We start from the raw sequence: 15,256 nt of genomic DNA, 5'->3' as shown, positions 1-15,256 counted from the left end.
ACTTCTGTTGGTGAAGAGAAAGAGTATGTGAAAGATGACAAAGTGATGAAGATGATTGTTCTTGAGTTATCTTCAAAAGAGTCTGTTTTTGTCCATCTTATCTTCATATTGATTGTGTTTTGTATTAGTTTCCTATTATTTATGTTATGAACTGTCTTGTCAATTTTTAGTGTTATTTTATATTGGATTGTTAATGGATCGAAGTTTTTAAAAATAATTTTTTTTAGGTTGACAATACACTGTGCTCTGTTTGGGGAATATGTGGATGAAGTGCATCATTTCTTAGGTTCTGGTTATATGGAGCAACCAGTTGTTGTGATCCAACTTGCCAAAGTTAAATTCTTTAGGGGTAGTGAATATTATAATATTCATTCTTCTTAATTTCTTCTGAACTCTCTATTTTATATTTATTTTCCTGTTTCTCATTTTTTATTTATTCAGTCGGGTGTTTTGTAGGACACGTTGGTCGCCAAAATGTTATGCATGCTACTCGCCTGTTCTTTAATCCTGATTTGGCTGAAGTTGTTAATTTTAAAAATAGGTTATTAGACTCAATAAATGATATGTTTAGTTCATTGGTGTTCTTATTTATAGTTTTAACTTAGCTAATATGATTTCATTTTATTCTCTTTGTGTTTTAAGTTTGGTTCATATTGCTTCTGATTTTTTATTTTTGGATCTTTCCCTTTTTTTTTTATTCTTCTGTGATGATTATTAGTAAAGTTGATCAAGGTATCAATGGAACACAACCATTGTTTATTGCTAATAAGGGCAAGGGTGTTTCATTGGAAGATGATTTTATGCGGCTTACTATGAGATGCACTATTGAGGAACTCCATGATAACAATGAGGTTTATTAAGTTTTCGATGTCTTTACTTAATTTTGACTTAGTTGTCTTTTAATTAAAAAGTAATGCAAAGTTATGTTTTCCATTTGTATCTCAAGGTTTATTTTTATGTTATAATAGGAAGGGTCTTTTGTGGTTTTTGGTATTGTGAGATCTATTGTGGATGAAGGACCTTGGTGGTATTCAGCTTGTGCTTGTGGAAAGTCAATTCAGCCTCAAGGAGGTGCATATTATTGTGATTTTTGTCAGCATTATATTACCAACGTGACTCCTAAGGTTGTTGTGTTTATTTGTTTATTTATTTATTTATTTTGTGATATTGACTTCTGTTTTCGTTTCTTTCTTTGTCCTTCTATTGTTTCATTCTCTTTGTTCCATTTTTTCTAACTATAGTTGTTTCCTTGTGTTTTTTTTTTTTTGGTAAATTGCTTATTGGGTAATTGTTATATGGTCAGATATCGGATCAAAGTAGCTGTTGAGGATGATAACGGACATGGTGTATTTGTCTTGTTCGATCGTGAGGCTGCTTATTTATTGAAAAAATCATGTGCTAATCTGTTTGGGGAGGTTCAAAAGGATGCAAATGTATGGTTTATGCTTTTTTCCTGTTGTTGAATTTAGTAATTGGATAGGGTTTGTTTGTATCATGTATAATTGTATATGTTGATTGTGTTTGAGTGTGCACTTGGTCCTTGATTTTTCTAAGAATCACAAACTTCAAATTATTTCATAGGTTGTTTGTGGAGATAGTTATCCTGTTGATGTTCCAACAATTGCTGGAAAAAAAATTGCTTCTTAAGATAGATGCCAAGAGTGTTGGTGCTGATAAATATTTTGGAACTTTCCGTATAAGAAGAGTTTGCGATGATGCTGCTATTATTGCCATGTTTGAGTTGCCTAACTATAATGCTGATGATGAGCGTACTCCAGTCAAGGTTGCCTCTTCAAACTCCTGTATTTGATATGTGTCTCTTTTATAATGTTGTTTTAGTTTATTCCTTGATGCTTCTTTGTTGGTTTCTTGTCGTTTGATTTTCTTTTATGTTTTTAATAAATGTTCTTTAAGATGGTTCTTTGGGAAAGATCCTTTCAAGTGACCATTAATATATTGTTGGCAAGAAGGATTCGTGTGAGGTGCTAGGCTTGTGATGGGAATTGTTTCGATGTGAAGACAAACTGCGGACCTTTTATTGATTTCTTTGGTGAAAAGGATGCTGGAGTTCCTGGATTGGATGATATAAGCAACGAAGTTGATATTATGAAAGAGAAAGGCAAAACTGTTGATGATAGTATACCTATTGATGGGGAGTGCAACCTCGAAATTGAGGTCTTCTTGAATTCTCCTCCCACTGAAACTACAGTAATTTGTTTATTTTGGAGAGATTTAAATTATGAATGTGTTGGTTAGTTAAATTATCTGCTGTGTTTCACGAATTAGGGATGACTATAATTTTTTTTGGGCTGGAAAATTAGGATGATGTGCCTCTTTATATGGTTGCATATTCTCTCCTGTATACATTTATTTAATTATTCCATTCTTTTGCATGGCAGGAAGTACTTTCTGCTGTTCTTGATGGATCCCCTGTTCATGTGATCAAGAAAGAGACTGCTGAGAATCTTCCTAGGGGTTCAAAGGTTAAGAAAAATCTGAAGAAAGCTTTTGATGAAGTTGCTGACGAGGAGCTTGCCCCGGCTTCCAAGGTTTTCAAAAACCGTGATTCTTAAGATGTTTTAATGGAGCTGCTGGTGTTATTATAAAATAGCCTACTAATTTAAGAAATAGTTAAGCCATAGGCACTGAATCCAATGTTACAAATGAGTATGAAGATGCTGTCTCTCTGTCCCATCTATTTTTTTGAGTTGTGTCCAAAGACTAGCATGGTTTGATAGTTTCCTTTTGTTTGTTTCTACTTTGCCAGGAATTGTACACAATATCTTGTATAAATGATGTGATATGGTAAGGTTACGGATTCTAGCCTTTTTTTTTTTTTTTAATTTCTAGCTATGATGTTTATGTATATGTATGTTTGTGTGAAAGTACAAGAGTAAATGAAATCCAGCAGCTTTTCTATTTATTCATGTAGTGTGTATTTTTAATTTCATTAATGATTGTTTTATAATTATTTGAGTATCCTAGCAAGATATTTTTTTAAACTCATATCTAGAAGATAATAATAATAATAATAATAATAATAATAATAATAATAATAATAATAATAATAATAATAACAGGATCCATATTAAAGGGTAAAACATATAAGATTACTGTGAGTGTGAAACAAAAAATTATGAGTTATATGTTATTCTTTTATCTAGCTATGTACTAGGTATATTGTGTTATTGGGTATAGCTTTGATGTTGTATTTTAGGAGTCAGGTTTTTTTACATATTTTTTTTAAACTATGCTCAGATACATATTAGATATCTGGGTTTTAGATTTTTTCTCTCATTCCTATTGTAGGTTTACTTCATAGATATATCTATATATGTGTGTGTCTCTATATATGTGTGTAATTTTGTTTGTTGAAGTGATTGGTTGATATTCTTTAATAAACAAAATGACTCAAGTATCATGTTGAATATTCTTTGCTACATATTGGTATATTTATCTTCTATTGTTTTGTGAGACAAATCAAGTTTAAATGTTTAAGTTATGTGCTTCAGCAAGGTTATATAGAAAGGAATGTTTAAAAAGAAAACGAAGTCAAAGATCTCAACATTCACATGGTCCGGGTAATTTTTCTTTTCATGTATTTCTCAACCAAATGTTAGATATAGTAAATATTGTATTGTGCTCATTGTTTGTGATATTTTGTAGGAAATGTTGTTTTTTCATTACCTAGCACTACATCCACAAATACTATAGGTTATTTTTTTCCTCTAATGGTTAAATATTGTAGCTTGTCCTTCTTTTTCACTTATTATATTTCTTGTTATTATTATGATCTTTTTTATATATGGGTTTTTTTTCTTTTCTTTTTTTTTGTTTTTATAATTTTCCTTAATACTATCTTCTTTCTTTCTTTATTTGAATGTTCTTTTTATTTTTTAAATGTTAAATGATATAGATGTTGATCGAGATGCTGGTGGTCTAACACAAAATTTATTAACGTCAGGTATTATCATATGTTTTAAATATTTTCATATTAGTTTCTTTTAAATTTTTTAGCATTACATGTTTTATGCTTAATTTTTATTTTCATATTATTGTTTTATTCTTTTCTGATTTAATATTACATTAGTTTACATGTGTTCTTGAATTTGTATCTCTTAATGTAAATTAATTAGTGGTTAGGTTTGTTACATTCAAACTGTATTGAGTAGAATAGTTAATTTGCATTTTAGAATATTTTGTATAGCATCATCTTACATTTTTCATTGTTGTAATATTTAGTTTCATGATATTTTTTCTATAAATTAACATTAAAATAAACAGATATGTTGTTCTATATCATGACAAGACCTTGACTAAGTATGATGTCAAAACTGATCAATTTGTAAGTTTGTATAATTATATTTTCATGTTTATTGGTTACTTTATTTTTTATGGACTAATTGTTACTTTTTTTTTTTTACACAGCATATCCCATATCGCTTTGCTAGGTTACTACTTAATACTGGAAGATCAGAATATTAGAAGTTTGTTGTTAAGGACTTAGATATTACTAAAAATTTTGCAATGAATGTGCTAAAAAGTAGAAGCAGGAACTCAGAATACAAAATTGGTCATAAATAGAAAGATTTTATGAAAATGTATAAACTTAATGCTGCATATTCATGTGTTTTTAAGATGATTTCGAAAGAAAAAAGATCATTTAATTTAAATTTCTGTAACAAAAAAGTAATTATTTAAGTGAATTCTCAATATTTTAGTTTATTTTTAGGATGTATATAATATTTTAAAACTTTAGTTTTCTATCCTCTAGAACACATAATATGTATAGTAGGTGAAACTTGTTAGTTAGTTTATGTTATTTTTTATTTTATGCCATAAATAATTTCTGTAAATAATTGTGAACTATTAAATTAATTTTTTCTTCTTTTAAGAATGTTAAATCATTTCATTTTTTAACATGTTAACCAAAATAAAATTCCGTGCAAATGCACGGGTCTTCACACTAGTATTGATTTAAAAATAAAAGTTGTTGACGTCCGAAACAGCTAGGAAGCTGCTTCAGTCTTCAATCGGATGAGTTGCTTCTTTTTTTAGTCTTCACCCACTACCATCTTGCTTTCTGGAAACATTATAAGGTGGAACAATCATCAATTTCCTTCCATAGTTTCCAGTGTCCAACCACACAAAAAATGGCATCCCAAACACATAAGCAGCAGCTTCACTTTGTGGTGTTCCCACTCATGTCCCCAGGCCATATGCTCCCAATGATAGACATAGCCACAGTATTATCACACCAAGACAACGTTGTTGTAACCGTCGTAACAACCCCTCACAACGCTTCTCGCGTCTCGCAAACATTCTCTTGGGCTTCGGATTCCGGCCTCAATCTCCGCTTGGAACAGATCGAGTTCCCATCGGAAAAAGCTGGATTTCCACAAGGCTGTGAGAATTTCGACATGCTTCCTTCAATGGCCATGGCCTATAGCTTCTTCAGTGCTGCAAGTGACCTACTTCAAGAACCAGCAGAGAAGCTGTTCGAGGAATTGACACCAAAACCAAACTGCATAATCTCTGATGTAGGTTTGCCATATACTTCACACATAGCCGCCAAATTCAACGTCCCAAGAATCTCTTTCTACGGGGTTAGTTGCTTCTGTTTATCGTGGAACATAAATGTTCTAACCTCTAACATTCTAGATAGCGTAGCCAAGGATTCAGAGTACTTTCCCATACCTGGAATCCCTCACAAAATTATGGTCACCAAAGCTCAGCTTCCGGGAGCTACGACGAATTGGAAGTGGCAAGAGTTTGTTGATAAAATGGGAGTGGCTGAAATGGCGGCCTATGGAACGGTGGTAAATTCTTTCGAGGAGTTGGAGCCACCTTATGCAAGGGACTTCAAGAAGGCGAAAAACGGAAAAGTGTGGTGCATTGGACCGGTTTCGCTTAGGAACAAGGATCACTCGGACAAGGCTTGGAGAGGAAACAGGGCCTCTATCGACGAGGAACGTTTCATGAAGTGGCTTGATTCGCAAGAAACAAATTCTGTTATTTATGTCTGCCTTGGAAGCATGTGCAATTTAACTCCCTTGCAGTTCATAGAGCTTGCTATGGCCTTGGAAGAATCTAATAGGCCATTCATTTGGGCCATCAGGGAAAGGAACCAATCAGAAGAACTGAATGAATGGATTAAGCAATCGGGTTTTGACCATAGAATTAATGGTCGTGGCCTCTTGATCAGAGGTTGGGCTCCACAGGTACTAATACTGTCGCACCCTTCAGTGGGAGGGTTTTTAACACACTGTGGTTGGAATTCGACCTTAGAAGCAATATGTGACGGGGTGCCAATGCTAACATGGCCATTGTTCGGCGATCAATTCTTCAATCAGATGTTTGTTGTGGAAATATTGAGAGTTGGTGTCAGTGTTGGAGTGGAGAGTCCTGTGAATTGGGGTGAAGAGGAAACAGGGGTTTTGGTGAAGAAGGAAGAAGTGAAGAATGCCATAAAAGATTTAATGGAAGAGAACAAGGAGACTGAAGAGAGAAGAAGAAGGGCAAAAGAGCTTGCGGAGATGGCTAAGAGTGCTGTGGAAGGAGGAGGTTCTTCACACAAAAACGTGAATCTTCTGATCCAAGATATCATGGAAATGGAACTGTCCAAGAAAGAGTGAAATGCAGAGTGAAGTTGTTTCCCTTCATCTAATGTTCTTCCGCTATTACTACATACATCAATTGCAAAGTACTATAATAAATGGTTGAAAGAAATTAATGCTTCATGGAGGCAGTGCTTTTTTTATTATTAGGTGAATGTTTTTATAATTTGATGAACATTATTTTAAAATCTTGTAGAAAATATGGTCTTTATTGGTGTTCCGGTGATGAAGAGAAAGCTGAAGTGATGATGAAAAGAGAGTGGTTGAAGCTGTAGAGATGTGCATAATGAGTAGTGAAGAGGGGAAGGAGGAAGAGGAAAAGAGCAATGGAGCTAGGGAACATGGCAAGAAGTGCTTGCTCAGGAGAAGGAAGGTGCTTCGCATTTCAAGGGAATGGTGTCGCTTTGTTTGCTACGGTTACTTTGAGCCGTCACCGCTCATTATCATTTCTAGCGGTTAAAGGGTTACTGTAACTGTCGCCACTTATTAGTGGCTGATTTTCTGTTCCCTCCATTATTATAAAAATTCAATCTTCATTGCTTGTTCTATTATAGGAAAAATCTCTAGAAGTGCTACATCGTGTGTAATTATTTTTCCTTTTATCATCTTTTTGGAACTTTGATTGCTTGGTTTGTGATATGCATGAAACCAAGCATCATTATGTTTCTCTGATGACTAACTTTTGTGCTTCAAATGCTCTATATAATTGATTGAAATGTAGTTTTTCTTGTGAATGCACTACAAGATAACTAGGCTTTTGCTACGCTTTTAAGTGTGGCAAAAAGTTGAAACAAGCGTAACAATAATTTTCAGTACGCTTTTTGAGTTACATCACGCTCTACTGCCACGTTTTTCTCAATCTATTAGCATGCTTTTTTGTTGACATGCTTTTAGGAACGTGTGAATTGGTTTTGGCTACGCTTCGAAAGCGTGCCAATAAGAAACATACAACCACGCTTCAAAAGTGTGGCTTGCCAGCTAGAACCTTTTACCACGTTTTCAAAGTTTTGCTTATTCCTTTGTCAAATTAAAAAAAAATGAGAAAATCAGAAAATTTAAAACCAAGCATCATTATGTTTCTCTGATGACTAACTTTTGTGCTTCAAATGCTCTATATAATTGATTGAAATGTAGTTTTTCTTGTGAATGCACTACAAGATAACTAGGCTTTTGCTACGCTTTTAAGTGTGGCAAAAAGTTGGAACAAGCGTAACAATAATTTTCAGTACGCTTTTTGAGTTACAGCACGCTCTACTGCCACGTTTTTCTCAATCTATTAGCATGCTTTTTTGTTGACATGCTTTTAGGAACGTGTGAATTGGTTTTGGCTACGCTTCGAAAGCGTGCCAATAAGAAACATACAACCACGCTTCAAAAGTGTGGCTTGCCAGCTAGAACCTTTTACCACGTTTTCAAAGTTTTGCTTATTCCTTTGTCAAATTAAAAAAAATGAGAAAATCAGAAAATTTAAAAGGAATTGATTTTTTATTGATTTATATGAATTACTTGTATTAAACCCGTGCGATGCACGGGATTATATTTAAATTTGACATGTTAAATTAAAAATAATATTTTATAATTATAAATTTTTTGAGTTTAGTATAACACGATCATCGTTATTATATAATAAACGTACTGAATATGTTGTTTTATCTTTATTCAAAGTAAAAAGCAAATAGAAGAGTTTAAAGTCTATAATATTCTTGAACCATAAAGAGGGAGACATGAAAAAAATAAGAACATATATAACTATAATAATAGCATGTCAATTTTACACTAAATTTTATATCAAAAGGCTAATAAAAATTTATCGACAACCTAGTATCTTACTAACTTCATTAGAAAAGCAATTGGCATATGATGTTGTGCTCCTTGTTACGCATTTCATCTCAAATCTGAAAACAGAGTTATAGATAAATTTGTTATATCTATAGTAAATATTTATACAAAAGTGTAAATCATAACATGCTATTAAAATGAAAATAATATTATTCTTACCTAAATATTATTAAAAACTTCTTTGAACACGACATTTGTTGTTGATGACTTCAGATTGCCGTCTTCGTCTAGAATTAAAACCCTGAGGCCACGCGCGACTCTTAACTCTTGACAAAGCAACATAAAGTTGTCCATGGGTGAACACTGATTTTGACAAGTAAAGTCCTACATGTGATAATGATTGACCCTAACTCTTGTTAATGGTCATTGCAAAGCATACTGTTAATGAAAATTGTCTCCGTTGAAACTTAAATGGCAACCCTGAATTTGAAGGGATCAAGTTCGTTCTTGGAATGTACACTTTATCTCCAATATTTCTACCGGTCACTACCGTCACTCCAATTACGTTGCTGCCAAGTTCATTAACTATTAATCCTGTCCCGTTGCATAAACCTGAAGTCTAGTATATGTTTCGTAGTAGCATTACAGCGACTCCTGGCTTCAAAGTCAACTTGTGATTGGGTAGTCCCGAACATTTGATGTCATTTAGGAACTCTAGTGTGAACCACTCTTGTTGTACATCTTCATTCTCATCAGCTTGACATGTTGTGTCAAAACTCAAATACTCCTTTTCCATCCCATCGTTTACCTTCTCGCCACTCTCAAGCGTGGGTGCATGAATTGTCCTACTCTGAAAATACCTGTAATCTGACATGTTTTGCAACAAATTTGGATATGCAAAGTCTACTAAATGAAAGAGAGGGTCATCAGTAGTTGCAATCAATAGATCATCTGGAATTTCAATTTTTGATTCATCACCAACAATAGAACCAATATTTCCATTTCCAACATCAAGTATCCAATTAGCAAATCTCTTCATTTCACCTTCATCTTGATCTGAAGAAGACATTAGAAGTCTCATATTCGTATGCAGTTTCAGAACCTTACAAAACGACCATATATGGGATGAGTTAATAGCTTATGTCAATATATCGTGTCTACTCCCTTTCGGAATCACCGAAAGTATCTGTCTGAAATCACCTCCTAGAACAACAACCTTACTATCAAATGGTTGATGTGTCTTATGTTGTCGGTAACTGACATAAGATCTCTGAGTGTCCGATCAAGTGCTTCAAAGCACATTTTATTGAGCATTGGAGTTTCATCCCAAATTATTAAGCTACTTTGGATGAGCAGCTCAGCCTTCAAACTGTCATGCTTGATATTGCAAGTAGATTCATCATTAATTGTAATGGTATTGAAAATCTAGAATGAGCCGTTCTGCCACCAGGTAGGAATAAAGATGCAATTCCACTGGATGTGACATTTAAAATAATCTTTCCTCTAGACCGAATAGCAGAAGAAAGTCCATTCCAAATAAATGTCTTACCACACCCACCATGCCCATAAAGGAAGTAAAACCACCAGAATCTGTAATAACAGCATTGAGTATCTCATCGAATACTAACCTTTGCTCATGAGTCATCTTTTGTTCCGTATATAAGTTTGTATGAGTCAAATCATTTGTGTCATATGCTAACTCCTCCTCTATTAGCTTATTTTGAAAAAGGCAAACATCAGACATCTCAAGATATGGTATTGATTGATAGTCTCTTAAAGATCTCGCATTGCTGTTGAGTATCTTCTCAATCTCAATAAGGCAGAAGTTTTTCAATTCGTCATCAGTCATGTTTAGTCCTAGCAAAAGCACATGGTGGTTTTATGAAATATTTAATAAGTAATTCCAAAATAAAACTATTAATATTATTAATAAAAATAAAAATAATAAGAGAATACAATCTTGATATAAAAAAAAGACATAGTAAAATATCTTGATTTTTCAAAGCTTTTCTCCTCTCATATAGTATTTCATCTGTAAGACCCAGAACTTTTGAAAAAGGGCTATTATTAGCTAATTTCAAATTCAGTACTTCCACAGCTTTAATTTCAGAAATTTCTTTATTAAAGAAATTTAGAGCAAGTTTTGATTAATTGAATTTAAAATAATTAGGATTTATTATCCAATCTTATAATTATTGGGTTATTTCCTATATTTGCATTATAAAGTTGATAGTTATGAAATAATAAGGATTTTATATGATATGGACTAAATAATCAATATTTTAATATATTGATATTGCTATTTTGGAAAATAGAGAAATTAATTATATTATTTCTAAATTTTGGATTTGGACATTTTATCGAAAATAATTTGTGAAATTGATGAGCAAATAATATTTTCTATATATAATTAGTATTGGATTTAATTTGGGTTTTAATTATTATATTATTCCCAATTTTATGTGAATTTACCAAAATACCATTAACCCTAAGTTTCAAAAACATGAAACCCTAATCTCTAATCCTAACAGCCACCGAACCTTCCCCCCAAACACCCAGCAGCGGCAGCACACACACACAAAGCTTCCTTTCTCTCTGAAAGAACGAAAAAAAGAAAGAAGAATGGGGGTAAGGGGAAGGGGCCGCGGAAAGGGAGAAGGAGGGGAAGACTCGCGCTAGCATGCTAGTCTCACCGCCGCCATCGCGCCGTCGTCCTGCTCAGTGCTGCCGTCCCATCTTGCCGCGCCGCCGTGCCACGCCTTGAGGACTGTCACGCAAGGGAAGAGAGAACAGAACGTGCCGCCGCGCCCTGCCGTCGACCCACGTCTCGCCGTCGCGCCACCGTCACCGTGCCGCCATCATTCGGTCCATCCGCGAGTCGCCGAGCCAGGCTGAGAGAAAGGGAGATGCGCGAAGGAGAGAACGGATCTGAGGCCGAGCTGAGGTCCAACCACTGCATCGGAGTCCTTCCGCGTTGCCGCCGTACGCGCCGTGACCTCCAGCCGCGTCGTTGCCAGTTGTGCTTACTCTGCCGCCGTGAAGCCCAGCTGTTGTTGAGAACCTTATCGCCGCTCATGGGGTGCGCCAGTAAGCCTCTGCCGCCGGAAAACATCACTGCTGCTGTGTCGCCGGAGCTTCTGGCCGAGCCTCAACCGCCGGGAACGCCGCTGCCGCCACCGAGCTCCATTGCCGGTAAGGCTTTTAAGTTGAGTTTCCCTTCTGTTGAGTTTCCTGGAACTTCATCGTCGCTGCGTGTGGTTCAGATCGCCGCTGCTGCTTGGGGCTGACTCCCAGGGCTACCGCCCAACCGATTCAGAGGGCATTGCGGTTCAGTTCAGCCGTTCTTTCTTAGTTTCAGTAAGTATTCCTGTTTCGAGAGCTCTGCGTTAGTGTTCTGTTCCGTGTAATAAAGTAATTGTGATGTTGATGGTTCTAGGAGTTAGAACCCGAGTTTACTTGTGGCGTTGAGGCTGTTTCTACTATTTAGAAAGACACGCGGAACCGGGATTTTGATTGTTGATTTCGGGTTGAGGCGGAAAGGACTCTGTGACGCGTTTGAGTTATGGAATTTGCGTTTTGAGGTAGGGGCGCTTTCCGAAAACTACAGTTTATTATTGGAATTATTACATATGGATACTGATGTGAGATATGGTGTAATTAGTGATTGTATCTGCCTTATGTATTATTTGATTGACTCGAACGATTATGGATGTTGGCTTGGCTGAATTGTTGTGTGGCTTGTGAAATGTAATGTTTGAAGTTGATTCTTTAAATATTTGAAATGAGTTTAATCCGTTGAGGATTGGTTTGAATTGAGTCAATTATTTTGATGATGTGAAAAATAGAATGCTCTTGAAATCCAGCCTGGGTTGCTTTAATTGCTCTGGTTTTGATAAATGATTTATTGCTGAACCGATTCTTTAAAGCTTTATAAATGAGTTAAATCGGTTGATATTGAGTTGATTTTTGAAATGGTTTCCTTGAGGTATGCCATTGAAGCGACTGTTGGATTTAGCTTGCTTTTGAATTGATTTCTGGTTTTGAGCTGTTGAAAAGGAATGAGAAACGGTTTAGTTGGGACCCGAACCGGGTGGCAAAAGTCCAAGTTTTAGGGGAGGTGCTGCCGAAATTTCTATAAAATCCGAGTCTTTATTGAAATGTTGTCTGGAAAATGATGAGTTAAAGACTTCTGCTATTTTATTTGAATTATCAAGAAAAGGATGATTCATGCTTTCGAAATGAGTTAGTAAAGAGGAAATTGTGATTTAGTCTTGCTTCTTAAGAAAGGCATTGTATCTCTTTCAAGAGAAAGTTATTTAGATAAAACTTGTGTTTTAAAGCTGTTTGAATGCGAAAAGGGTTTAAGCCTTTGAATTTGACTTGGGGGTTTCAATTAAAGAAGTTTCAACGACTTTGAAAGAACCTGAATGTCTATTGACAAGTTTTATTTTGAAATGTTTTGAGAAAGGTTTTAAGTACTCTTTGAACTCTGAACTTTTGCAAGACTAAAACAATTTTGAACAGTTGAAACGCTTTAGAATTTATCATGGGGGTTGAAGCTGGTTTTGCCTAAGTAAAGGAAACGGCTTTGAAAGAAGTAAATGATTACGTGACTCGGTTTGGCTTAGATCCTATTTTATTACTCAAATCGGAAAGCCAAGGTTTTAATGATTTTAAATGAATTTGGCGAAATGAGTTATGCTATTCTCCCCTAAAGACTTGGGACTCTGCCGAGAAACTTTGTTATAAAATCCCATTGTGGGATGGATGATTTTGAATGTTCCCAAAATGAATCTTTAATTTTCCATAGTTTTGGAAGTTTCGGAAAGAGGATGCCGAGAGCGGCTTTGTTTTAAAAAGGGAACTCACTTTGAGTAAATTTGGCTTATGAGCCTGAGATGATTTGAGAAACGAGATTTCTAAAAGCCAAGGCTAAAAAGAGTTGAAGTTTGATTTCAAAGTGAAATGGCTTGAGAAAAGTGATTTGTGGCTAAAATGCAGGTTTTATGAATTTGATGATGTTGAATGGTGGAAGTGCTGTTTTGTTATGGGCCGGAATGGCTGTGTATGATTATGAATATTGGCTGGTTCTGGATTGAACCGTGAGCCGGAATGGTTATGTATGATATTGATTTATGGCTGATTGCCGAATGAGTTATGGGCCGTATAGCTGACTATGAATTATGAATTTAAGCCGGATGGCTGAGATGGATGTTGATCCATGACTGGGACTGAATGAATATATGCTTGAAATACCTGGGTAGTAGCAAGGGTTGTGGTTCGTCCCACTTGCTCCAGGTCAGAGACTGTGACGCCTGGGTAGTAGCGGTAGTAGTGGTGATTCCACTCGCTCCAGGTTGAGCTGTTAAACACCCGCCTGGGTAGTAGCCGCGGTAGTAGTTATTCCACTGGCTCTGGGTTGAGCGGGTAGTAGCAATGGGGTTGTAGCTCAAACCTACTTGCTCCGCGATGGGTGTTTCTGTCCATGGTTAGCTACCAGGACGTGTCGGGTTGGCTATATAACCGACAGATGATATCATCAGCCACTAGGGACAGGCATGCATCATATGCATCTATGTGACATTGTTTGGGTGTGCATACTATACTTGGTTTGCCTATGTGATTAATTGCTAATTGTTCTACTTGCAATAACTGTTTGTTTGTGCTTGCATCTCCCTATTTGTGTTTGCTACTGGGACTCTATTGGATTGTGGTGATTGGTTGATGGTTGGATTGTTTGGGCCTAGGGCCGTGGTTGGAATGAGATAAACCGATGGTTGATTTTGGTTTTGTGTTTCTGGTTTGGAATAAAATATGAAAGGCTATTTTGTTTCAGCATAGGTAAACCGTTTTGAAAGGCTTTTGAGTTTTTGAGAATTGAATGGTTCCTCTTTCAGAAAAGATTTCCGACTTTATTTTTATTGTAAACCGTTGTTTTTGAAAAGAGGCATAAGACGGTTATTAATCACTGGTACGGTTTATCTTCATGTATCCTATTACAGTAATTCCCAAAAACCCTCTACTGAGAACCCTTTCGAGGATGATGTTCTCACCCCTCTACATTTTTCCCCTTTCAGGATATGGGCGCAGAAGTTACGAAGAGCTTATTTAATTGTTGTTGTGATGCTCTGTATTGTTTTAGTTATGGTTTACTGCACCCTCGCCTTTATCTTGATATAATCTGTAAGAGGGATAGGAATTGTATTGGATTATGTTTGTAATATTATTTATATATATTTATGTATATATATGGATGTACTCTTTATGAGTTGTTGTAAGTTGAATGGTATTTATGGACGTACGTTATCGAACGAAAGTATCTTTGGGAGCGGTATTGCAGTTTAAAGTTTTAAACAGGCTCATATTTTAGTATTAATTAATATAAGTGTCGTCGTAATATCCGAGCTATCAGAGTCGCGCAGCCGAAAGTGCGAGCTTTGGTAGTTAGGGTGTTACATTATGGTATCAGAGCAGTTCTTCCTGTAGAGCCTGAGGAATGGACTGACTATGCTTCAATTGCATACTCTGAGTGTTTGTCATGTATTAGGTCTTGTCGAATGACGATGATTAGAGCTTTATGCACATGACGGTCTATTGATTAACGCTATTAGTCTTGCATTGCATGATTCTTGGTATTAAGTTTGGCCGGCTTAATACTAGTGAATTTTTTATATGAAAGCACTAATGGGTTATCATAGATGATATACGAGTTTTGAGTGAAGCGAATCGCTGGTTTGGGAACGTTAGAAACTATTTCTCGAGGCTATTCAGTTGTGTATCTTGGATTTTGTTCGAGTCGACCTGTTCTTCATACCCTAACTTGAAGTTCTTGTTTGCTACTCCTCTTGAAAAGTAATTTG

The 15,256-nt window shown here is 35.5% G+C and overlaps 1 protein-coding gene across 1 annotated transcript; it reads left to right on the top strand.

Moving 5' to 3' along the window:
* The first annotated feature begins 4,959 nt into the window (after positions 1-4,959).
* LOC112754776 (UDP-glycosyltransferase 73C1) lies at positions 4,960-7,337 on the top strand. The gene has a single exon (XM_025802536.3). The coding sequence runs from the start codon at positions 5,154-5,156 to the stop codon at positions 6,633-6,635; it is 1,482 nt and encodes a 493-aa protein (XP_025658321.1). The 5' UTR covers positions 4,960-5,153; the 3' UTR covers positions 6,636-7,337.
* Positions 7,338-15,256: the final 7,919 nt, after the last annotated feature.

Source organism: Arachis hypogaea, chromosome 16 (assembly GCF_003086295.3).
Source record: "Arachis hypogaea cultivar Tifrunner chromosome 16, arahy.Tifrunner.gnm2.J5K5, whole genome shotgun sequence".
Lineage (NCBI taxonomy): Eukaryota > Viridiplantae > Streptophyta > Magnoliopsida > Fabales > Fabaceae > Arachis > Arachis hypogaea.
Note: the sequence above shows the minus strand (reverse complement) of the source record. Positions and strands in the feature narration are given on the sequence as shown.

Bases quoted from the DNA above. Each gene is read 5' to 3' on its own strand.
- LOC112754776 (XM_025802536.3), top strand. From the start codon at position 5,154: ATGGCATCCCAAACACATAAGCAGCAGCTTCACTTTGTGGTGTTCCCA.